At 41.2% G+C, this 26,761-nt stretch overlaps 1 protein-coding gene across 3 annotated transcripts; it reads left to right on the top strand.

Moving 5' to 3' along the window:
- The first annotated feature begins 5,161 nt into the window (after positions 1-5,161).
- On the top strand, positions 5,162-26,429 carry LOC133966000 (FYVE, RhoGEF and PH domain-containing protein 5-like). Of its 3 annotated transcripts, none has more exons than XM_062400669.1 (21): positions 5,162-5,387; positions 6,314-8,906; positions 12,703-12,856; positions 13,591-13,649; positions 13,742-13,772; positions 14,470-14,621; positions 14,806-14,962; positions 17,183-17,273; positions 17,384-17,434; positions 17,883-17,941; positions 18,605-18,676; positions 18,904-18,972; positions 21,195-21,278; positions 21,617-21,696; positions 21,845-21,941; positions 22,332-22,469; positions 22,632-22,734; positions 23,526-23,662; positions 23,790-23,915; positions 24,576-24,724; positions 25,362-26,429. In XM_062400669.1, the coding sequence occupies exons 1-21, from the start codon at positions 5,318-5,320 to the stop codon at positions 25,396-25,398; spliced, it is 4,509 nt and encodes a 1,502-aa protein (XP_062256653.1). In that variant the 5' UTR covers positions 5,162-5,317; the 3' UTR covers positions 25,399-26,429. The 3 variants fall into 3 exon arrangements, with proteins under 3 accessions (XP_062256653.1, XP_062256670.1, XP_062256661.1); XM_062400686.1 differs by having other exon boundaries at positions 23,790-23,888; XM_062400677.1 differs by having other exon boundaries at positions 17,186-17,273.
- The last annotated feature ends 332 nt before the right edge of the window (positions 26,430-26,761 follow it).

Genomic DNA, 26,761 nt, shown 5'->3' on the forward strand with positions numbered 1-26,761 from the left:
TGTTTCTTGGCAGCGGCGGCAATGTCACTCTCGCTTGCTCCGGCATCACATGGGCAGTATTGATTGTTAGATCCAGGGGCCGTTAAGGGGCTAGTTGCATCTCAATGTGTCCTTCAGCAGAAGATTAATGACTCCACTAAGAAAACGGACTCTATCCCAGCTGCATTTCTCTTCATTATTAATGAAACTTAAAAGGCAGTTTGCCAAACTAAAGGAAACATCGGAGTTTAAACACAACAGTTCGTCCAGAGACACTGATATTAACCACTAACGCAACTATCAGGGTGATCGTGGAGTACGTGCTCTACTTTCTGTCAACTAACAGGCTTCAAGGATTATATACACATTCATAAGTAAAATAAATCTTTCTGATTGGTCAAGACAACAGATTTAGCCCACATCAGCCTCTGGTGCCATCTCATTTAAACTGTGCATTAGTTCCACTGTCAGGGCCCTCAATATTTGTATCAGTGCAATCTAAATATACTTCAATGTCCAATTCTTTTTTTACTTTTGACATGTTCTGTTTATATTATATATATTACTTATAAATATTGAATACATATTTCTCATGCTCATATTTCACATTTACTTATCTAAAGCTCTTTTACTGATGGTTCTTATTTTCACTATCCCACTTGCTGCACAGCTCATTTCCCGGTTGAGGGACTAAAAAAGGATTATCTTATTTTATCTTCAATTCAAATGTTTTTTGTCTTGTGAAGTGATTGAATATGTGACAATGTCATATCAATTCCTTTTGTCATATATTAGCATCAGGATTGCTGAACAAGGAATCCCAGTTACTGTGTGTCCATCACCCGGACATCGCTGTATTGTCAGGTAAATATAAATACACACAGTGGCACATTATTGAACACACACATTAAGACTCATGACAGAGGGTCAGTACAGGTTAATCCAGTGTGGCGTGTGATCAGTATTCACATAAATATGCTCATGAGACTTACTGCTTCACAACAAGAACCCGATGGACGTATTGTTCATCTCAAGGTTAATAGCCGTCACTACGCTATAGTGATAAATTAGCTAAAAGTAAAAAGCCAATGAATAAATCTGACCTTTAATGAGCATCATACTATTGAGCTCTTCAGGAGAGACCAATAATTAACCAGTTTACTTGTATTGAATGCACTGGTATAAGCTTGACTGGTAATATATTAAAGATAATAAAATATAACATAATATAATATATAATTGTTTTCACTTAAAGACATTTAGTACTATACAAATGGTTCTGAGCATGTAGTCTGTTGTTTATTGTAGTGAATTAACTGTTATTGGTTCCTATGTAAATAATGTTGTGATGAAAAATATCAGGACAAAATAAATATCATTAACCACAAGTGAATAATGAAGATAGATTTTACTATAGAGGATATTTCGGTGTCATAAATTTTGTTTTTCTTTACAGTTTTCCTTGGTAAATGTATTCCCATTGTCAACGTGTCACAGAGTTCTCACAGAAGAACAAACACAACCCTCCAGCTGTGTTTTCTTCCTCGTCACGTTGTGAAGCGGTGCTAAAATTAGGCCGCCATGACACCAGATTTGTTCCCACGTCCCATTGGTTCAAAAACTCAAAAGTTTACAGGATTCAGAGTTTTGCCAAAGTCAACTCAGGTTAACAATACTTTCCAAGGACACACAAATATGCATCTGTTTATTTTTCTGTACATGCGTTTGTCAGTGGATGTCCTTAAAAATAAAATGTAGAACTTGCTGTTATATATAATATTCCTGTTTGTTATTATATTCTTATTTAATAAAATGTGTCTAAGGGTCATTTAGCTTTCGGTAAACATAATTTGAATATGGACAATCAATAAATGAATAGACTTACAAGTTAGAGATTTTCTTTTATGGAATTTCTTGTCAACTGGTGACACATGCAATGCCAACAGTGGCAATTTTTCCAGAACAACACCAACCTGCAATGTTCACAAAACAAAGGACTGTGGGGCCCATGTTGAAAATAAATGGAATTATCCTTTAATTTCGGTGCCTACGCCCTCCCTGCTCCAGTTTCGCTGAAAGACTTGAAAACAGTCACAGGAAGGAGTATATCAAGATGGAGTTCCTTTTTAAGCCCCAGTCTTATTGTTTCACCTCAGAGCAGGAGAGAGGAGGAGACGCACTCTTTCCTCGCCTGACGCAAAGAGGAGACGCGCAGACAGAGATGAACCTCCGAGTTCACACTGCACGTAATTGTTTTTCTAATCTAAAAACATACAGGGATTGTTCAATACTGCTTATGTACACAGCCCATACATCATGGCTGCACGCATCTGACCTGGATCTCTTATACACCAAACAACCTGAGAGCTCCACATAAGGAAAAGGGCGATTTATGCATTGTATTGTATGTGTATGTGTTGAACCGCAACACATACACACATTCGTTTTGGGACACAGACCTTTGCGTTGCAGCTTGAAAGAATCTGCACAAATGTAAAGTCAACAGACTCCTTCAAAAGAGACCAAAACCAGCAACTAACTGATCCTATAACACATTCTTTGTTAGTATCCATAGCCAGAACACTGTGGCCTATTCCTCTGTGCCACAGAGCTCCATTGTTGCCCATAAACTATGAAATACACACTGCACAGGGTGACGTCCTCTTTCATCACTAGAAACATGGGGGTCCCAAATCATTTGTGTTTTTATCATGGTCCCAAATTACAGTATCGCAAAATAAAATAAAATTGAATATAATCTGCAGTGGCCTGGATTTTTCTAGAGAGAAGCCAAAAAGTGCCCCAAGTAAAAACTAACACTCAAATACAAACAAAAGTACAGTAGACAGCAAAACGATTTTTATTATTGTATCCAGGGTGTGAGAGATCATTTGGTGATTTTCTCGGCCCACACCCTGATTCTTATGAAGTAGAGTCCTGAAGGGAGGGCAGGGAGAGCAGGGAGCTCCCAATGACCCAGACAACAAGTCGTAAAGTTTTGTGAGACAAACTAACATTGTTCTGGCCTTCACATGGGATTTGTCAACATATTTGTTTTGAGCAGCCTCGTGCTTAATCCATTATATTGTGTGTGGGAGCATGAGGAGACACCACACACACACACAGCATGTTTTCATAGCGGCCATGTTTGTTATATATATCTTTATTCTAATGCTATGGATCACCCTCCTCTTACTATTGAATCAATATGAAAATTCAACAATTGTGTGTTCAACACCGCTGAGATGGAATAATGTGTGTAAGATTTTCTTTTGTAGCTGTGAATGGATTTTCAACCTTCAACTAAGAAGCACAAAAGAGACCTTCATCAAACTGTTGTACAGCCTCAACATAAGACTGACCATGGTTCTTCAGTTTTCAAGAAAGAGCCTGTTTAGTGTGATAAGTTGTTTAACAATGATAAGCTCCAATAACAACACTTTATATTGTACTATACTATGAGAATGACATCACATCATATTCTTGTGTCATGGCCTGTGAGGTCAGTCCATAGATGGCACCAAATAAAAACTAGATGTGTGTTGGCTGTGGCACCAGGATTCAACTTTTTTAATTCTCACTTCTGCATAACGAGCCCCCACGGAGCCACTCCCAATCTTTATGCTGCCGTTTGTAGCTGTGATACACGGCAGAGATATTTTTTACTAAAATAAATCTTCACCAGCTGACCACAATTCAAGAGTATAAATAGCTCCTCTTACTTCACCGCCTGTGAGTCACAGCTAACTCACAGAGGGGTTAAATGTGAACATGATGTCCATGAGCTGCTGAGGATGTGAGACTGGGCTGAGCAGGAAACAGGGAGAGCAGTTTCCTGTTATGTAGAGCGGAGCTTGTTGTACACCAATCAGACCGTCAGATGGGTGTGCAGGAAAACAAGTTTATCAATGCAGGAGAGTTGATTTAAGATCGCAGATACAGACTGGTTTCTAATCAGACGTGAAGGGGAATACTGAGAAATGTGGCTTTATACCAACTAAGATCTGAGAATACATTGTTATCACCTGATTATAACTTGATACAATTAAAGTCTCTAATACTGGGGAGTGCTGGAACTAATGGTGTTTTTTTAAGGTGAAACAACATACATTAGTACTAAGTCCTCATTAGGCTCTGTTTTTTAGGGGTTTTTAAGTTGTATGACTTCATTAATGGATGCTAAGGAATTTGCCAATATTTTATAAAGAAGCTATAAACTACTAATAAGAACAACATTTGGGTTGCCAGGTTGCAAAAATCTTCTTGTCTGTTGCTTATCCTTTTCATGGGCCTTTCACTTTCTGATAAGCTAATGATGATGATATTTGTATTAAACTTCACAATCTGGCAACCCAAAAGGTCACTCATGTCTTACGACTGATAAATCAAGCATTAGTAAACGATCTATATATGATCAACGAAGACATTTGGTTACAATCTTTTAGGCTGTTGTTATGTGTAAAGCATAAACGTTCTTATCGACGATGCTTTTAATGTTAGAATCCTTCTGTGAAGTTTGTGATTGCACAAGATAGTCCTATTTCGCACCATATAGAACTAATATAACAGCCATTCCTCCTCCAAACAGTGAAGTTTCAGTCTGAAAAGTTTCAGACGCTTTTAGGTCTTACATCTGGTCAAAATTCAAAGAAATTCTCTTGAGTCTCAATAGGTAAAAAACATGTTTTGTGAATCCATTTTGACCTTGACCTCTGACCACCCAAATTGAATCAGCTTAGCCATGAGTATAAATCAATATTTGTGTAAATTGTATCTCCAGGTGTCATCTTTGAGTTAAAGTGAACAAATATGAATAAATTACCTCAAGGTGTTCCTGAGAAACTGCATTTACTAGGCCGGTAAAGGTGTTTTGTGTCATTACAGCGACCTTGACTTTTCACCTTCATTCAACGAAATGGAATAAGTTTTCACCAAATCTGAAGAATTTCCCTCTCTGCGTTCTTGAGATGTCATGTTCACAATGGATCAGATAGAGCAACAACCCCAAAAACAGGTCTTAAAAACACTAATCAGCCTTTAAATTCACTTACATGGGCTGATGTATACATCTGCATCACTGGAGTCTGGACTGGAGCCACTGCTGCGTGAGGAGGGTCCTGTGGCGTGATGGGGGGGGGGGTCGAGCGTCTTTCCATTTGGTTTCCAGTCGCGTCCCGGACGCACAGCGATCAGCTGAGCAGCGTCTCTCTCAGAGGAAGAGAGAGCTGTGTTCAGTCCGTCTCTCTCTCTCTCTCCCTCACAGAGTGTGTGTGTGTGTGTGTGTGTGTGTGTGTGGACAGTTGGACGGAGTTTGCTGCGCGCTCCGCTCTTTCACTTGATGCGTATCGCAGCTGCTTCTCTGGAGCGAGATGTTGGAGCTACGCGCTTCTTCGACAAGATGAACGCAGGTGAGACGTTTATTGAGAGGAGACGGGAGGTTTTAACAGCCCATTATCACTGTGGACGTGATAGTTAACGTGAAGCTTTTGTTACGTGAGTTCGACAGAGAGGATTGACAGAGAGCACCGAGTTTGAGATCTTTCGTCTTTCTTTGATTTACACCGTTTCTCATACATTCCTGTGGATAGATGGTGAATTCAGTGGGGGCAACAACATATGAAGCAGTGAGACTCAGTGATTATATAGATTATTGTGCTTATCAGAGTAGTGGTTGTCGACTTTAAACCAATTCTCTGTGGTTAAGCAAAACTAAAAGCAGCTCATTTGAGGTGTAAAAACTCAAACCACTGGAATTCTCAGCCGGCTGCACTGCAGTCTACATGAAGGATGTGTTTTATAGGTTTGGTGGGTGAGGGTAATTTGCTGGTTATGCTTGATTAGCCTCATTCCCGGTTCCTCTCTGCAAATGATTATATGTTATCAATTCAATTTATATACACACATGAAACAGGCTACAGGTTGTGTTTTTTTCATTATATTCTGCTTTTAAAATAAAACTCTAAATGCAGCAGCAGCAGCCTGAGAGGGGTTTCTCTCCTTTGAATCACAGGAAGTGAGTCAGGGAAATCCCTTAGATTTTTTTTTGTATTCTATTAGAAAGAATAGATGCCATTCTTCTATTCTATTACCTTTATCTTTATGGAGCATTTTTTTTTTTTTTTTGAGCGGCTTTTAAATGTTAACTATAAGGAAGCTTTAAGTAGACTTGCATGGTCTGTACAGTTGGTTGCCGAAACTGATCAGCTTGAAATATATTTACACGTGAAGAGGGAACCTTTGGGCAGTGTTAGGTCACAGGGACACAATACAAATGACCTGTTTGCTATTTTAAAGCTCATAATCTTACAGTTTCCCTTTCCTGTTGTTCTCCCAGACTGCACCAAGCCTTCTGTTGCTCCGACGACAAGATTTGTTTGTCACGCCAACCTGAAGCTGCCCTCCCCTCTCATGTCTGCACCCAGGGGTCCCAAACCTAGCATCGCCCCGAAACCTAAACTCACACCAGAGATTAATGGCAACCTGGGAGTATGCAGTAATGGCAGCTTACTATCTTCCGACGGCGAGGCTGATGAAGAGCACGAGACGCAGAATGGTCTAAATGGAGGGATTACAGCACAGGAGCAATTTAACGCCACTGTCCTAAAATCACCACTAAAGGATTTGCAGAATGTGTCACAAGGGCTGGGGCACGGAGAGGTGACAGAGGAAGAAAAGGAAATGGAAGAAGACATGATTCAGAAGATGGATGAGGACTGGAGATTAACGGACAGTGCGTTAACAGAGGAGCCGGACTCCCTGGAAACCCTGTGGGTCAGTGCTGAACTCACGGCTGACCCTAAGGAGGTTGTGGAAATGATTGACGCAGACCTAACGGAGGACATGGACGCTGAAGGGTGTGATGCAGGTGAGGCGCTGGCTGACACAGATGGCCTCTCAGTGGGAGATATTTCAGTTAATAGCATTGATGAGGAGGTGGGAGGCTCTACTGCTGTAATTCGAGACATGAAGGAGAGGCAGGAAAAGCTTCACATTGAGGAGGTTGAAGCAGGCGACTGTACAGCAGATGATTTAACTGAGTCGCTCACAGATGAACCTGGTTTCCCCATCAACGAAAACATGAAGGACACTGATACACAACAAGGTTTCATGACAGATGGAGAGGAGAGGGAGGAGGAATCGGTTTCAGACTGTGGCATCACTTGCAACATCCTCAAGTTGCGGTGTGGCTGTAAAATGAAGGAAAAAGGCGAAAACCCACAGAACATTAGTTTTTATGACTTTGTCCCTGAAGACCAGAAACACTTCTGTGATACAGCAAAGGAACACGTTGCCATAGAGAAGGATTCAATCGAAGAGCCTTATTATGTTTCTTCAAATGACATTATTAACAGAGAGATGATGGCAAGAAATAACAAAGTTGATAGTCCACAAACACCTCAGAAGCTTTCGTCTGTATCAGCTGGGAACTATAAGAAAACAGCAGAAAACGGACAAATCGAATGTGTATCTTTTGAGAATTACGTGAAAGTTATTAACAGTGATGGATACGGCTGTGAAAACGGAGAGAAGAACAAGGTGAGAAGAAGTCAGAAGTGGCAGTCTTTCAAAACTGAAGAGCACCAAGCTCATACAACTGAGGACTTCTTGAACGATTTGGACTACCAGCCGAGGTTCAGGCTGGTGTCCATCTCAGTGCCAACGGACACTGACACCTCGCTGACCTCTTCTCTCTCCATAAGCCAGCTGCTTTCCCCGAGCGACTCAGACGTCTTTCGAGACGATGATGACTTGGACAGTCACATAGTCCCATTCCTGGACGACACTACTGATACGGAGCAGGACATCATTGATGATCATGTTTATGAGGAGCCGGGGCGCAGTGCAAGCAATGGAAATATCTTTCCATTGGATAGAAATGCCAAAAGGATACAAATTCGCTCAATGTCACACCATATTAATAACAACGTGGCTGAGGTAGGAATGCAGTATGTTCCGAGCCCCTACATGAGTGGATTCAGACAACCTGCCCTAAGCAGCAGCCCTATGTTAAACTCGGTGCGGCACAATAGCTATTCCAAACCCCACTATTTGTCCTTGTACCCCCGCTCCCTCTCCATGGAGGCACAAGACACGCCTCTGTGTGCTTACCGAGACAAAGACGAGCCTCACAGACAGAGAGGAGCCATTTGTTCTTCTGGAAGCTTCTCCAGATGCTCACCACTGTCATGCAGCGGCCTGTCCACTCCAACATCTGTGGTAGATATTCCTCCGCCATTTGAACTGGCCTACATCACCAAGCGGCCCATCACAAAGAGTTCCCCCTCACTTCTCATTGAGGGAGACTCATCAGAGAAAAACAGGAAAAAGAAATCTTCCATTAAGCGCTTCCTGATGCTCAAGTTTAGGCGGAAAACTGAGAGCAAGTCTGCGGTGGATGTCAGTCCGTGCTCCTCCAAGTCCTCAGCAGAGTCCAGCCACCACATGCCCAGCAGACTGCTGGATTTAGATAGACACAGCTTAAGTAGGTCTCCACAGCTCAACTCACACTCTGCTAGTAGACATCAAGTTTCAATTGAGCCGACCTCCAACTTCTTGCTCTACAACGAAAGCATAAGAAAAGGCAGCGCTGTGGCATTCCTCAATCGCAGCGTCATCCGAGTGGAGTCCTTTGAGGACCGCTCCCGTGTGCCTTTCATACCTCTGCCCCTGACCAAGCCTCGCTCCATCTCCTTCCCCAACACTGATACCTCCGACTATGAGAATGTTCCTGCCGTCAGCTCAGACTATGAGAACGTCCAGGTCTCACAGCGGAGGACTATTCCACGGGGACCTTTCACAGACTTCTTTGACCGCCCAGCCTCCAATCGAGTGCTGTCGTCTGCCAATGACACGGACGGTTATGTGGATATGAGCAGCCTCCCGGGGTTTAAGAGCAGAACTCAGTCACCTGAAGAGGAAACAGAAAGGTATGTGAACAACGCTATCGGCCCTAGCTCCACTGCCCACGTCGCTGGACCTATCTGAGCACTCATGGGCAGGTTGGTCCTAAAATAAGGTGTGGTCAGGTGCATTGTTGGCGCTTTGCTGTTTAGAAGAATTGGCAGGTAAATGTGCATTTGACCTACAAAAATCTGGCCTTTGGTTATTTTTAGATGCACTATCAAAATAGTAAAAGAATAAAGTAGTAGTAGTGATGCACCTATATGGATTAATACCTGGCAAATCTGCCATATATTGACAATCCATAAAGGTGCAAGCACACCTGGCTTTATAAAGTAGTATGTGATGAAGATTGGTTTGTCGCAAATAAACAACCATTATAACTTAAGAGAACCCTTAGGAATCATTCAACTGGCATGATTCCTAAGGGTTCACGCCCCCCCTCCCCCAAATTGGACAAGTCCAAAATGCAGTTGCACCATGCTCTCTATTAACAACACCCTTGTATCTATCACCAACATCAGTGGGTTTTATCATCGAGGAATTATGAATGTATGTACCAAATATCATGACGCTACCTTTAATGACTGTTGAGATATTTCAGTTAAGAACAAAGCGGTGGACAAACCAGCCAACCGTCTGGTCATCCATAGCCTTTGTTCAATTGTGTGTTCACGAGTGATCCTGCTGGACATAATGTTAGTGATCCTTGCCACCTTTTACACCAACCACTGGTCTTTTTTTTTATTACGTTGACTGTGTGGGTTTAACAATGCCCCTGGGGAGGAAGATTTATAACTATTTATAACGTTGAGTCCCCTGATGCCGTGATCACGGCCGGCAGGGTTGTGGTGATCAGATTTACAGGAAAGTGATGTACAGTATAGCTTCCCCTTTTCATTGCAGTGAGATCAGCAAACCCCCAGCTGTGATGTATCCCTGTGTGTTGTTGAGGCATGTTGGGTGGTGGAGGAGGAGAGAACACTTGGGGTGGTGGTGGTGGTCCCCTCAGGTCTGAGTTAAGCACAGGGTGGTTTCATTCATAAATCATCTGCTCTGTGCAGAAACAGCTTGTTGTGTTGATGCTGTTGGTGGAGCTTCTTGTTAGCGTGCTGTGGTGATATTTGTTGGTATGATCAGCCGTGCTGTGCTGACATTAACCCCCCCAACCCCCCATCCCCCTTGCATTCCTGTTGGTGTGTTCCCATATCATACAGGCTGCTCAGGATGATTAATAGTCAGAGCATTTTGGAGTCATTGCTCTTCTCTAGCCAGTGAAGAACAACAAGCTGAGATACAATCAGTTCAGCGTGTTCTGTAGTCAGCAGTTGTTCACTGCAGTGGTTTCCTCTCATCGTGCTAACCATCATGGTGTGTGTGCAAATCTATACGATTAGCTCTACTGTAAAAATCTGGTTTTATGATAAAAACAAGATGATTTAATCCGGAACTTTTTTATTTCATCCTTGTGTTGATTATATGTTAATGTTTATTATAAAATACTAACTGAAAGGGTTAACCCTAACCCTAACCCTGGATTCAAAATCTACCACTCACATTCACATTCGTGCTAAACAGTAGCTTGTGCACACCTGCTATGAGGTAACGTGACTCAGAACAACTCTAAATAAAGTAGACCACAGCTGTTCCTGTAGGGATTTCATGACATCTTCTTATTGCACCCTGCTGCACCTTCAAAGCATGAACTGTTTCATCAACAAGTGGAGAGAATACTGAACAACAGTGACGATACCATGAACAGGACGTCCACCCAAATCAAGAAAAGAAGGAGGAAAGGGTCAGGTTGCATAGAGGTATAAAGCAACATTAAAAGAGCTGCAGGAATTTCTGGCGAGTTCCAGCTGCTCCCTAAATGTGACAACCATCTCTCATCGTCTTCATACTGCATGTTTGGTCTATGGAGGGATGAGATAAGCCTTGTCTCATGTAAAAACATATCCAAGAATGGCTTAACTTTGCAAGGGAAAAAAATCCATTCTCCCAAGACCACATTGAAAAATGATGTTAAAATCTGACGGAACCCAATCACTAAACGAGCACCAGATGAAATCAGTGATGAAACCTGATGGTTGTGTGGTTTTTTTCAGCCAGAACTGAGGCTTTAGTTAAGGTAGAAGGATTTAGGATTCACTCCAATACAAGTCAAGTTAACCTTTCAGGTGTTAGCTAGAGAGCTCAGATGAATTGAAACCCAAACCCTCTTTCAGACCAACAATGACTCCAAATAACAAAGTGGACTTGATACCTTGAAATCTGAAAAAAGATGTCACGTACCATTGTTAACCTACATTTGAGTAAATAAGAGTTTAATGTCCTGCTTTTCAATCACAAACAGTGGCACAAGTTTCACATCATGTTTGCCCAGGTTCTCTGTGCTAACACTAAACAGAAGTAAGTTGTAGCTGTACAAAAATTGTTTTCTGAAAGAGGAGAATGTAATCAGAGAAAAGCAATATCAGTCCAGTGGATGTTTATGAAACTTTATTTTGATAAATTTGAATTGATAAGACTAAAAGATATAGCTTTGCGATAGCCTGAAGGGATAATATTAGCACATAGTTTGATCGCTGGCAAATTTGCCCCATCACTCTTATCACTGTACGTTGGCTCACAAGGAACCTGAGGGAAAAAGAAAAATAATCCATTTTATATCTCCTTCTGTAAATTATCCCCATTGCCTTGAGCCTTCGAACAACATGGCAGGACAGTGAGACGTGACGGAGACAGTGCCAGTGATATAAAAGCCTAATATAGAAACATGTAGTTTGTGGTTCAAGCATCCCTGGTATCTCATCCGGAGTAAGACCCTATGAGCAGTAATGGGCCATGCTGCTTTAATGTGTGCGATGCAGAGATCTGAACGGCCCAAATATATCCTTCATATGCAGCTAATTTGCATCTCAGTGGGATTCAGTCCATTGCTGCTGGGAGGGAAACGTGGCGGGATCACAGTCAAGGCAATTGGTCACATAGAGGTCTTCTGCAGTTCTACTGTAACTTAAGGACCTGTTTTTATTTGCGCTGTGTACGCTCCCTGCTGAGCTGCACATTAGCATATTCATTTGGGCTCCCTGCAGAAGAGAATCGCGTCGCATAAAACACAGACGTGCATCCCTGATTGGGATCAGTCGTCACCGTAGGCCTTTCATGATGACTTAATTGGTTTCTGTAATACTTTATCAATTTATTTTTGCTGCTAATACTGAATGCAGTACTTTTATTATAGTGATTTTTCAAAGGACCTTAAAATGAATTTGAGGTTTAAATGACTTCCATCTGCTTTACTTGACAGTTAATGGAGATTATAGATTCTACAGCAAATTTATGATGAAAACCGAATATTTCAGACCAGACCAGTGTTTCCCAACATGTGAAACAAGACCCTCCCAAGTGGTGCCAAGATCAATCTGAGGGGACTCAAGACGAGTGATGGAATAAGAGAAAGAATTTTTTCTCTTACACAATATTTGTTGATTTACTTTTTCACCCATTCTTGTAATTATTCCTTTTGTTTTGTGAAATACTAGAAACTGTCATATCTTCCTTACCCCTTAAAAGGATTAAAGAAAACGCCGGGTGACATTGTCCCAATAGAGGATCAATGTTTCCTGACGCTACACTCAGGCAGCCTATGAAACATGTTTGTTGCTTGGCCCTCATTGATTTTAGTTATTGCTTTCTACTTACTGCATTAGTAAGTGTAGATGTGTAAATGTGATTATATGCAAACTGTCACAGTACATATCATTGATATATATCGACTGTGTGTTCCCTGTATTTCACCTGTGGTTCTCCCCACAGTGCCTACACAGAAGCCTACAACGTGTGCTCGGTGGCCGTCAGTCCACAGACTGGTTCAGTGTGTGATGTCAGGGGGGAGACGGGCTGTGAAGAGGAGCAGGGCCGCACTTCTGAGGAGGAAGATGGAGGCACAGACATCAATTATAACAGACAGGTTAGTTCTGGCAATGGGAGATGAGCTTGTGTCAAGGTTACAAATAATATTAATGCATAGAGTAGTTGTGACATGTGTTGTGTGAATTTTAATAAAATTGTAATATCCTGCCTGGATAGACTCAAAGCAGGGTGAAGACAGGATAGTGTTTTGAAGCACTGCATGTCCACCATCTAATATTGGAGGAGAAAGAGTCCCCTAACATAAACTCTGTGTTTCCCCCTGTCAATATTTTTTGGGGGTTTGTTTAGCCTTCCTGTTGTTGATGGTTAAGGACAGAGGACCTTTTTAGGACCTATGAGACGAATAGGGATTTGTGAATATGGGCTATACAAATAAATTTTGATTGATTGATTGATCGCTTTGATTCTAATATTATAGTTATCTTAAACTCTGAGTAATTACTTTGGAATATCTCCACCTTTAGGTCTTCTATAGTCCGTCTTCATCCTTTAAAATGCAGTTTAATCTGTTTTGTTTTGTACCAGCGCTTATGAAGACGTGGTATCACCTTTTTAATTATGCTAGAAATTAAGACATGTTTAAAGACCAGAAATCAACCAAATAAAACAAAGTTTTCTCAGGTTGGGTGACTGCTTTCACATGCCAGGATCTACAACACTGTCCTCGTTATTTAGAAGTTTGATTGCTGCCTAGAGAAGATGTGGTGAGGGCCAGCTTCAGCTCCTCCTGACCCTGGGCTTATTAAATATTAATAATGCGATCGTTTACAGGCTGACGGACGATCCAGAGCCTTTTACGTAGCGAAGGAACTGGTGGATACAGAGAGATTGTAAGTTAACTCATTCCCCTTTCACACATATCTACCTCTCTGTCAAAAATAACATTGTTCTTGATGAATAGTGGAAATGTTTCTGTTCACAGGCACGTGAAAGCCCTCAAGCTTCTTCAGGAAGTGAGTTATTTTTTATTTTTATTTACTCAGGTAATAAGTTAGCCTGACGTTGTCAGACTCACACCTCAAATGTTGTGGGTGGGGCTAAGTTCGTCTGGCATCCAGGCTAGTAATAAGTGTGTCCAGATATTTTCTTAGATTCTATGTGAGGCTCCAAATAGTAAGATGTCAGACTTTGGCAAAAAGGATCAAGCTTTACACATCTTGAATTCCCTTACATGTTAACATCTGTTTAGTTAATGCATATTACATTTATTTATTTGCAATTCTTAATTTAACTTTTATTCAATGCTGTTTATGTTGTTTTTCTGTTCATTGAGCATGTCCACTTATTTTCATGGTCATAGAGTGCAAACTGCAAGTGCTACGTTGCACAGAACAAACATAGTCTGATCTTTTGGCCCGGGAGCAGCTCTACTGAAGGAGTCCATGCCTTGCTCAAGGGCACAGAACGAGTGCTGCTCTCTCACTTCCATACCTAGAATCCCTCTCAGTCTGGTGTGTGGATTAAACCAGTGTTAGCTCAAAGGGATTCCTTGATATAATAGCTCATGTACACCCTGCTGTCAGATATCAGATATTATCTTGTTGTTCAGTTGCGGTGGGAGAGAAGAAAATGCAGACCTAAGTGAAACAGTAAGTTTAGTAAGATTTCAACGCAGGCGATAAGAAGTGACCTTCCCGTCCTATGTGCCAGGACTTTCGGGAAGCGGTGGGGGGGGCTGTCGGGGACGAGGGCGAACCTGTGGTGGAGGAAGAGAGACTACGAGAGATTCTCAACGAGCTTCCGGACGTTTACACCCTGCACCGCCGAATCCTCACAGAGCTGGAGAATCGAATCCGACACTGGTGAGAAGTCACATGTACACTGCTGCTGAAATAAGGAATACTGGCTCACATCCATGCAGCCATATGCCACAAGTTAAAGGACCCCCCCCCCCCCCCCCATCCTTTTTTCATGGTTCCATAGGGAGCACACATAAATATAACTGCTATATTCTGCTTTGACTCCTATGACTGTTTCTCAACTCAGGGAGGAGAGCCAGAGGATCGCTGACATCTTCCTGAGCAGAAAAGCAGAGTTCTTGGTTTTTACCACCTACATCGGACACTATGACCGGAGTATGAACCTGTTGGAGGACAGCTGCCAGACTTCACCTTGCTTTGCTGCGATTGTTCATCAGTTTGAGGTCAGACTGATAGCAACTCCCTAACACTAAACACTAAACATATAATGCAACACAATGCAGTCTGTAAAAATCAATACTTAAAAACAAGTCTAGTGTAAATTCTAATTTATTATTTATTAAATATTCACACATGTATCACAAAAGTCAGAACTTTTTGAGAATGAAATGTTCTCTGATGCAAGCAATGTGAAAACTTACCTTCTTTATTCACCACAAAGTTACAGCTATGAATTTTTAACAACATGGACTTATGTATCAATTAATGTTAAGGGTCTTTAACATATACGTATGCAACATATTTTTACATTGCATAAAGTCTCCATATATTCGTCATCTTGGTCCTCCTCAGCTCTTCTCCTCAGCTCTTGCTCTCTTTGCAGTGTTGCCCTTGATTGGTAGTCTGTAAGAAAAAAACATTTGGAATGAGCCTGCATGAAAAGAAGAAAACATGCCCAATGGGAACGTTTGGAATAATGAGAGTACTTCAACATAAACCTAGATGCTTCAAATAAAAAACAACAGAGACAACATTCCGAGCCAACCTTTGATATTTGATCTTTATCTTTCTTATCTCTGCACATTATCTTTAATCTGCAGGGTTCAGTGTGTTTGTGTGTGTGTGTTTGTTATTTGCACTGACAAAGATGAAGTGCAAGTTTTTGCAGGAGCTGGGATGATTATGGCAAAGTGTGTTTGGTGAATGTGTGTATATGTGTGTGTCTGTGAGGCGGGGACACTTAAAGCAAGAGATCCAAACCTTAACAAAAGGTCACGTGTGAGGCTAAATGAAGTAGTAATTTAATTTAATGGAAGCACTACACTGCGTTCTTGGATGTTAAGTGTAACAGTCATGACCCTCAAAGGAAACATATAAACTTTATGTATTTTTTGTGAGTAACAAATATGTTTGGCATGAGCCACTCGGAACAACAATGAAACACCACTGAACATGTTTTTAAAATCAGGGGAATAATAAAATGAATTATTTTCCCAGCAGCTTTTCTGTACACTTTAGTGAGGAGTTATAATTAGCCTCAATTAAATTAACAGTTTTTCAAACCATTCTGCCTCAGACGTTCTTAGAGAAGATATTAAGTTGATAGATTTAAGGTGTAAAGCTTAGAAAAATGGGATGATATTATATGAAATGCTTAAACATTCAACAGGGAGATTTCTGCATCGGTTCACAACTTTATGTAAAATCAACAGTGACCAGCCAGCTGCTAAATACAGGGCCTGGCAGAGATCAGTGGTGCAGCCCTTTTTTACTATAATGTATTTGGATTGTGGAAGGAAATCCAATTGTGCCATATGCATTCATCCTATTTATCGATTTAGGACTTTGCTATAATTCCCCCTCATTTTATAGACCACTGAGGAGACGAGTTGGCAGGAAGTCTTTGCAGAGCTGGGCAGATTTCTCTGTTTGATTCTAGGGCGAGCAAGTGTTTAATAAATCCTTGGATTCTCCGAGGCACTCTCCGTTTCTATAGCAGTGCAGCTACTTCATTACATTACATTTCATTACATGCATTACAGCGGCTTGGCTCTGTGGAGGACGATGTCAGCCACGCAGTCGGTTCATGGCTCTGGTCCAAACTAAAACTGATTGTCATGAAATGAGGATGAAGGATGAATCATGCTCTCTTGACTTTTCCTCTGTCACGATCATGAAATTTACATATGTGGTTAAGAATGAAATGTGAAGAGTGAAAATTAAATAAAGATTAAACTCAACAATAAGATACAAATATATGTATACAAATATACACACACATGCACATATGTATAAGTATGTATACACAATGGATATCCATTGTTCTACAAATAGCAGCAGCAGAAGTCCCTCAGGATAAACTTGAATCACTTGGGGGAAAAACCCTCAAATCTACATCTAATGTTAATCTATCAATTTGACTGTGTCCCCACAACAGTAATAAAAGTAACACACGCCCACACACACATACACACTCATTCTGCAAAGCACTGTGCTGACCAGCAGCCTTGTTCATGAATATGAGTGGTGGTTGTGCTCAATGGTCCAGTGCTGTATAATTTACTCCTCAGTAGACCTTTGATTCTCTCTGTAAACTTTTTAATCAGCCCTTGACTTTTTTGTGAATCAGATGTGAATTTGTATTCATTCATGTGAAACTCTACAGTGAATGAGTCCTGAATATAAAGCGAAAAGGTTGAATTTGTTTTTTCTTTATGTCTCAGCAGCAGAGTCCAGTTGGGGAAAAGGTTTCTCTCAAACAGCAGCTCCTGCAGGTCATCGTGCGAGTGGCTCAGTATCGGATGCTCCTCACTGGTGAGGATTAATGAACCGCTTAGGTCTCCTCTGAATAAGAATATAGTTCTCCTATAGTGGTTTGATTCTGGTCTCTTAGGAATAATTAATTTATTTCACCCCTCTCACAGATTACCTGAACAACCTCTCCCCTGATTCCAAAGAGTATGAAGACACCCAAGGTACCGTAAACAAACAGCAGCCTCAGCTGCTCTGTGTCGCCACACGAGAGCATTACCGGCCTCTGTTTGTCGCTGTGTGTTTACAGGGAATTTATATGTGCTCATTTGGCATGGAGAGATGGCCATGAGAGAGCCAATTTAGATTTCTTTGTCTGTGGTGGTAACCCACCAGGAAGCTATTCCAGCCCTCTTCTGTGTGAAGGCTGCAATGTGTAATTCATGAGAAGGCAAGTTGCAGCAACACTATCTCTGACTGTATCTTTGATTAGAGAGCCACCCGAGTCCAGACATGCAGTCACATCCACACTCTTGACTCACTCTGACTTTTAGGTTTGGTGACTTTCGACACAGACGCGAGGAATAAGAACCATCTTATGAATTATGAATATTCATTGGGACTCTGTCCCCTTGTGTAACATGAACTGATTTCTGTGTTTCTGATGTTCAGCGGCTGTGGCGATTGTGTCGGACATCGAGGATCAAGTGAACGACAGTTTAAAACATGGGGTAAGTATCATGTGTTGCCATTTGTAATCAAGAAAATAAATATCTGTAAAATCCACAAAACCTAGTACTTTCTGTACATTTCTGTGTATTTCTTCAACTTGGAACTTATTTGCCAAAAGTCACCTTAAATTCAGTTTAAGTCTTTTCTCTTTTCATGAAAGAAATTAGTTGTTACAGCCTTTACCATTGCAGAAACAGAAATAACCACACCATGCTTTTTCACTTATTGTCAAGTCTGAATCAGCTGGTGCTCACCGGCATGGTCCTCAGAGGATGAACCCTGTTGAAATTGTTGTTCTCGTGACTTTGTATGCCTCCACACCGGTGATAGCCAGCTGCTGGAGGCAATATGTTTTTCGAAGTTGTCCCATTCATCAACTCAACTGATTCGATTTCAGTGGTTAAAGGTCAAAGGTCAAGTCGGAATAAAATATATGTAGACTGAAACTGCACTGATTGACAATTGCAGTGTGGTAACTTTTGCTTTATCTTTGTTACTAGGTGGCCACTGTTACAGTATTTAGAGTAGCATGCCTGCATTATGAATGAAAACAGCCAAGCAGAAAAAAAGTCTGACTGCTTATGCTTTTTCATCATTTCTGTTATCTTGGCATCCTAATCCTCTTCCCTGTCTTCCTCTTGTTTTCTGTCTTTGTTCCACAGGAGAACTTGTTGCGTCTGGTCAACATCGAGTACAGTGTTCACGGCCAGCGGGACCTGCTGCAGCCTGGCAGGGTACGACTCTGATAACAGCATTGTTTCTGTCTGAAGCTCGCCAGCCCACCCTGTCTGCCCTGCACCACCCTGTGTTGGCCTTTACTCAGTCACTCAGCCGGGAATCCCCACCCGGCTCGGAATAAAAACACTGTTAATAACTGCAGACGTCCTGTATGTGTCATGATCAGAAAACCTGAAATGTTCAGTTTGATTTAACGCTGTGTTTTCTTTTTTCTTGTTGTCAGGTCTTTGTGAAGGAGGGCACTCTGATGAAGGTCAGCAGGAAGTGTCAACAGCCCAGGCATCTGTTTTTGGTAAATGCTTCTTCCTGTTTTTATTACTTAAGTTAAGAGATACCTGTTAGATTATTTTGTATGTTTCTGGGTCCAGACGGAGCTGTTTAAAGCAGAGGTTCCTCACAGGATGTTTGTGAATGCTCACTTCCTGAGCCAGGTCTTTACTGACAGAACAGTGAAGGTCAACAGCAGCTCCTTATAAACTATACAGTCCATGTACATCTGTCAGCTAATATTAGTCCAATGTATCTTCAGCATCTAAGATCATTTGAATTGAAGGGCCTGCTCAGACGGGGCATCAACTTCCCTCTTGGTTGATCTCCTCATGATGACTAAAATCTTATCTCATAGAATTGCACGTGACCCCTCCTGACCTCCGGCTGTCTCTCCCTGTCTTTTTCACACAAACACACACACACACACACACACACACACACACACACACACACACACATACATATACACCCCATACACACACACACACTGACATCAGACCCATTTCTATAGTCTAACTGCTAAAAAACATAATTAAACCTTTGCAAAGAGAAATTATAAACGTGTCTATTTGCATATAGAGCGGCGATGTGAGATCTGATCACAAGGGGACACGTGGAGACACTAATTCCAACCTTATTCTGATCAACTCACCTTAGACAGATGTTAATACCGGGTGCAGACTAAATACTGTAAATGACACAGAAATAGCTGGTCACAGCCAGGTCAACACCACGTGATGAGTTTCACAAAAGCGACAGTTGATAACAAGTGAACCAAAGCAACAGACAAGATAAGAGATGCCCTAAAATATTGATATCAAGAGAGATTAAAAAAAAAAGATTGGAATTAAACGCCTTTGCAAATTACCCATAGAGCATCATCAAAGCCCACAACCTCTCCCTCCTGTGGCGTCTTTGAAATTTGTGATCTGGGCTTGACACTAAAAATTATCGTAAATGTCTCTGCTGGAGGAATGTCGGTTATCATCGCTGCGTAACTTTTTATCCTGCAAGTTTATCCAACCAGCTGCTGATCACGTGTTTTTATCTGTTATTAATGTTGGAGACGGCATAGTAAAACAAGTCTGCAGGAGCTGGCTGTCTCCTGAAGCAGGTACTAAAACACACAGGGACAGTGAGTAAAATGATACACTGAGAAAAAGATAATACAGAGGTTAATGATGCAATTTAATCGCTATTTACTCAAGTATCTCAGTCATGTATGAAAATTGGAGGCAGGGGTTTAAACTGTGTAGTTCCCCTCCAGTCACATTTTAAGACAAATACAAATGATCCGCTCGGATTAATAAAAAAAAAAAAAAAAAATGAAACCAATGATTTTAAGTAATTTCCTACTTTAGTGAAATGTCTGTCCCCAGTGGACACACACTGGAGGCTGTCAGTTTCCACATCAACACTTGTTATCGTAGTTGCCTATTGGTGATGACTTGCAACTAGTTGTGATGTCACAGATCCAACTTGAATCTGTTTTCAGTCATCCAAGTCATGGTATCTTCAGGAGCTGTACAAGTGAACACGTGTGTGTGTGTGTATATGGGTGTGTTATAACATAATGACTCTCACCATAGCTATAGACCCACAGAGGTTAAATACCTGAAATATCCCACTACACATATACAATTCCTACAAGATACCACTTGAACATATACATGTTAAACTCACATGAAAAACTTTCCCTGATCCAAACAGCCTTCTTGCATCAAACTCTACTTCACTCTACATCATCCTGCAAACATCCAATTGAAGCATCAGCTAGACTGACACTGTAAAGAACAAACTGTACATCCATCAAAGTCTAACAGTCCTTTTCAATTAAATCAAGACTCATAGAAACTAGACTCCAACTGCATTGCAGAAGAAAAAAAGTAAGGTCTGCTCAACCCCTTTGTCCGGGTCTGTTCCAAACTTTAATGGATTCTTTCTTGGCTCATATCACATCCTTCCACCAAGTTTTATGGAAAATCCGCTCAGTGTTATGTATTTACGCTGACAAACAAACAAAAGTAATAAAAACATTTTAAATTTGAACTTTGTGTTAGTGATTGTGTGTGCGTGTGCGCGCCTAGAGTGCCATCTACTGGAGAAAAGCTGCACATAAATGAATGAGGAAATCTGGGCAGCTGATTTATTTGATCCTTTAATAGATCCACACATCTGCTTTTAAATATGACTTGAATATTCCTCAGATGCACAGTGAGTGATTCAAGTTAAATCTGTTGTCAGATGAACGACGTGTTGCTGTACACCTACCCTCAGCAGGATGGAAAATACAGACTGAAGAACACGCTGCCTCTCACCGGGTTAAAGGTCAGAGTCTTTCATCAAATCACCCCATGTCGTCATCTCTCTTATTTCTAGCAGTGGGATCTCAGGGGTTGAAAATGTATTTATAGCAGATACACAAACTGATCATATTTGTAACACTGAATCATGAAGGTTGTATTTCCTGTTTTTGTGGATATGTTGAAATGGTGCTAACTACAAATAACAGAAAATAGAATAGAAAAAATTGTTGGTCCTCAGTTATGTCCTTTGTTTTTTGCTCTCTCTCTCTCTCTCTCTCTCTCTCTCTCTCTCTCTCTCTCTCTCTCGCTTATTTAGTCTTTCTGACTTTTGATGTGATATTAAACTGATTACTTACCCAGGTCAGTAAACCCATCATAGAGAGTGTCCAAAATGCACTGAAGATTGAAGGAACAGACATCTCCATCACGTTGTCTGCAAGGTGGGTCCCTGTTTAAATGACGGGTGATAACTAGTAAGGTGCAAGATTTCTCATCATCAGTGATTTTTTTCTTCATTTTTGGTGTTAATAACATTTCAAATCAACTCTGTAATGATATTGTATTGAATTTATTTTTTGCATTGTGCAGTTCGTTCATTGAAAGAGAGGACTGGTTTTACACTCTGAGCCGCACTGTCAGCGAACACACCAGAGGATCTGCAGCCTTCAACAGCTGCTCAGGAGAAGTGAGTTAACTCTTTATGCCTGAAATATGCCTGTTGGCTTTATAATACCACATTCGCCATGGATACTAAATTTAACCAACACATTTAATACAGGTGGTTAAAACGATTGCACTTTCACAAGAACATTGTGCCGACCACATGTTAGGCCATGTGTTCCTCTAGTGAAGTGTGGCTGCATCGACAATGATGCAAAACATGTCAATATGGTGCACACTGACTCATCAACACTGTATTCTAATGCTAACTGATGTTACATGATGCAACCCTATCATCAACATGATGCTTCTCTGAATGGTCTCCTCAGTCTGTGTAGACACTGGTTCTCATTCATTTCACAGCGATATGAGAAACTAGTTGCAGGGGTTTGAAATTGCTAAATGTGTGTTTCAGGCCAGAGATCGTCTGCATCTGTCTCTCGGAGAGAAAGCTCCCACACTTGTTCCAGTCTCTCAAGTGATGATGTGTATGAACTGCACAGCAGATTTCAGCCTCACCCTTCGTAGACATCACTGTCACGGCTGTGGGAGAGTGAGTCACACGCAATTAAAATAAAGCGTTCTGTGATACTTTGATATTATTATTATTACTTATTATATTATATATAGTCAGGATACAGTAAACTTTTCCTTTGACCAGAGCACTGAGTGTGCTGGATGTTCTCATTGTTCCTGTGGTGCCTGGATTTTGCAGATTGTCTGTCGAAGCTGCTCCAGGAACAGATATCCACTGAAATACATGAAGGACCGCATGGCTAAAGTGTGTGACCACTGCTACAATGAGCTAAAGAAGAGAGGTGGGGAAATGCTGCTGTTTTTGTGATAAAAAATGCTAGGTCCAGGCGAGGAGAGAGAAACAGGAAACTCTGTTTAACTTGTATCCATCATTTTGACACCCAGTCTGCATGTGAGCACCCAAATGTTAGTGTTGCTATTCTTCTTATAACCAAAAGAGGGAGTATGGTTACACACTACACTGTAACTACATCTCTCATCTTAATCAGTTGCATCAGTTCTAAATACAGGTGGAGTTTAGCACTATTAACAGTTAAAATACAGGAAGAAGTACATTTGGAAAAGTAGAAATAACAGTAGAAAGTCGGCATTTATTGAAATGGTATTCTCATCTACCTTATATAGTTCAAGGAACATTCTATTCTTTAATTGGTGCAGTGTTTAGTACTGTACAGCAAGTAAGTTCTTGGTTAAAATCTCAGTTTGTATGTACCTGCATGGGTTTTCTCCAGCTTCCTCCAACAGTCCAGAGACATGCAGATTGGGGTCAAATTAATCAAAGTTTCAAAATTTTCCACAAGTGTGAATGTGAATCTTTATTCAGTGCTTTTGTTAGTCTTGATGTTCCCTGTGATCCCTTCAAGTATTATATCGATTCAGATAATGAATGGATGGATGGATGTTCATGAATTCATACTGTTTCATTTCCACTGTTCCACAAAAATGGATGTAGCCTCTTGTGCAGTAAAGATCAGACAGTCAACCCTCCATGCTCTGGAGTCTATCAGTGTGGGTGCTGTACTTTTGTACCTGTCCTGTGTTTCGGCTGATATGAAGTTGTCTGCCTCTGCAGGTGTAGATGTGTCTGCACTGACAGGTAAAGGCAGCCCTCGTGCAAACCGCTCCAGTCGTCCTATCTCTGCTGTGTTCCAAAACATTCATCCACCCAACATCTGGAGGCATCGGAAAGGCACTGTCTCCTTCAACCAGGTACAACCTTCGCTCTCTGTGAAGGAGCTGTGTTCACCGCAGACTGCAGATTAATGAACAGTTGAAGCTGCGATGTGACTGTCCACTCTGATGTGTTTTGGTGAGTAACAGTGCTCCTGTTGTGCAGGTGACAGTGTCAGAGGAAGGCTCCGTTAGTGGCACTCTGCAGCGCAGCAAGAAGAGCAAGCGGAACTGGAAGAGACTGTGGTTCCTTCTAAAAGACAAGGTGCTTTACACCTATCAAGCTCAAGAGGTGAGGGGAAACATGCACTCCCCTTTAACCTACTCTGCTTTCACACATGCACTGAAATCTGGACATTTTTCCGAGACTAATGTCTACAGGAATGAGAAGGGAAATGGCTGGCAATTCCATTTGATGTGTTGATGTTTCTAACATGTGGCAATTGCAAAACTGGAAGAAAACAAATATCTCAGGATTAAAAAGAGGAGGCATCCAGGTTTGAGTTTTTAGAAAAACAATGAGATCCAAGAGCTGTTGCTAATTATTTTTTAGTAACACTTGCTTTCTGCAGCAGAATTTAAACGGCATGTCCTGCCTCCTACATGCTGGACCACGACGCCAGCCCTCTTATGAATGTTCTGGAAATGTTCCTGTCATTGTGAAGGCATCTGACCCAAACAGTGTCGTGCTGTGCTCTTCATATGTGAAAGGAAACCCCTGGAAAATGTCAGGACTCAGTTTTTCTGGGATTTTCTGAAGTTCATGCCTGAAAACAGTTCATCCCAGTTCATTCTAGGTCACTCAAACACACTAAACATAGTGAGGAGACATCAGCTGTAGTTTGAGTTGTAGCCACCACTCAACAAAAAATAAGTAAAACAGCAAAAACAGTTACATCCTTATATCTTTTAATACACTTCATTTTTCCTAATTGATTTTTTGTATCTGCAGGAGAAAGTAGCATCAGAGAGTTTGCCTCTGTTGGGTTTTACAGTGAAGCTGCCTGACAGACATGAAGAGGAGGCCAACGTCTTCCGGCTTTACCACAAAAACACTTTGTACTACACCTTTAAAGCTGAGGACAACTACACAGCACGGAGGTGAGATGCCTGTCTGACTGAGAGCTCATTACAGCATGTATGTCAATGACAATTTCAAGGCATTAGTGGAACTTCATTTGGGAAACACTGTCTCACTCTAACAGTATGATTGTTGCAAAGTAGTCATACAACTTGTGTTTTAAATGTTTATTACAGCAGCAGAACATAGATAGAGTTTGACATCCAGGCAAAGACTCCATTACTCACACACATATGGTGAGGTGGAGATAATGGGGAGCATTCAAATTCTACACAGAATGAACCAGGATTCGACCCACTTACCATCTTACGGCGAGACGTCAGTGCTAACCACTGCACTCTGTAACTAAATCCCCCTGGACATGGTACACTCATTTAAATCAAATTTGGGAGTAATATATAATAATAGCTCAGTTGATGATGGTGGTACACCCGCTGTAGTTCACCTGGCACCGTCTGTTAGTCCCCAATCCTCTCTCCCCATTTCCCACTTAATGACCTGTCGATAAAGGCCAAATGCCTGTGGATGATGTTGTATGCTGTGGTAACAGGCACAGGATTGGTAGTTTTAAGGTGAAGCAGACAGAGATGACACGTTTATAAAACTTGAGGCTGCTACTGTAACTTGTTCCTAATTTAGACTCTGCTCCTCATGCAGGTGGGTCAATGCCATGGAGGAGGCCACAGTGTTATAGGATCAGCTACTCTGGCAGGACAAAAAACATCTTTCTTCTACTACTGACTCCTGTCACCGACGGTGGAACCAAAACTGCCGGACAGGGAATTAAAAAACTGTATTTGATTATGTCTGGAAGCTGTAACTTTCTTGGCTTGACTGATGAAAGGCAGACATTTTGTTCTTTGTGCGGGTACACGTTCACCTACTTTGTCAGCTGCTGTTACAGCAGGTGTGATGCTGAGAGCCACGAGAGCCGATGGCCCAGATACCTGCCAGTGTGGAACATTACATCCATGGGACCTGTACGTCATCACCAACATTCCCCCAAATCAATGGATTGGGGATTTTTGGAAAATAAATTATATATATTCTATGATCTCTACTACTGTTCAGGATATCCAATATTTCAAGACATTGTACAAACAAATGTTTTCAGTAAGATTCACAGTCAATTTACTGTTGTTTTCAGGGATGTGTAAAAAAACAACAAATATTTTAAACCTCACTCAGCAATGCCTGAATCTGGATCACCCTGATTTTCAGTTTCAAAAATGTATTAGTTATGCCTTCATTTCATTTTTTTCCATTCTTGTATGCATTTATATGACTAATTCTTTGGAGCACACGCTGAATCAAAGAACTACTATGTTTTTATATGTATAGAAGTGTGTGTAGCTCTGTATTGTTGGTGACGGTGCTGCCAGTGAATAGTTTCTATGCTTTGTTTGCACTTACATGATGAGGAATTTACCTGGAAAAGTGATAGAGGCCAAAAACTAGAGCCACTCTACTTAAATCAATTAAGTTACTTAACATGCTCTTCTGTTGGGTAGTACAGTATTACACAGGTTACATATATCTTTATAGATTTAACAATAAAAAGTATATCATGAATTCATATTTGTATAAAGATGCTTTGTCCTGTTGTGCAAAGATTTGTTGCCCTGAACACTGATTTCACTGACGTGCAGAATCTGTGTCCTGGACTTTGTACTGTATATTTCTAACACTATTATTTCAAAATCAAGTAAAGGAAGCTGTACTGATGGAAGCCGTCTGTTTCTGTGTTTTCTCTTTATCCTCCTCGTGTCCTCTAGATTAATATTAAGATTAAGATGCATTTATTACTCCCAAACACATGCAAAGGCACACTCATGCAGGTAGGGAAATTTAATTTCTGCTTTTGACCCATCTGGTGCAGGACACACAGAGCAGTGAGCAGCCATGTACAGCGCTCGGGGAGCAGATGTTGAGGGAGTAAGGTGCCTTGCTCAGGGGCACTAGACAGGGTAGGGAGACTCTTGGATTTTTGGACAGATCAATCCAGGTTTGTCGCTTTGTTGTCTCTCCGTGGAGTCGAACCAGAGACGAACCAGAGA

Source organism: Platichthys flesus, chromosome 2 (genome assembly GCF_949316205.1).
Source record: "Platichthys flesus chromosome 2, fPlaFle2.1, whole genome shotgun sequence".
NCBI lineage: Eukaryota > Metazoa > Chordata > Actinopteri > Pleuronectiformes > Pleuronectidae > Platichthys > Platichthys flesus.

Excerpts from the sequence above, each read along its gene's own strand:
- LOC133966000 (XM_062400669.1), top strand. The coding sequence starts at position 5,318 with ATGCGTATCGCAGCTGCTTCTCTGGAGCGAGATGTTGGAGCTACGCGC. Across the intron at positions 21,279-21,616 it reads TGCCTCTCACCGGGTTAAAG|GTCAGTAAACCCATCATAGA; the intron begins GTCAGAGTCTTT and ends TTACTTACCCAG. Across the intron at positions 21,942-22,331 it reads TCAACAGCTGCTCAGGAGAA|GCCAGAGATCGTCTGCATCT; the intron begins GTGAGTTAACTC and ends TGTGTGTTTCAG.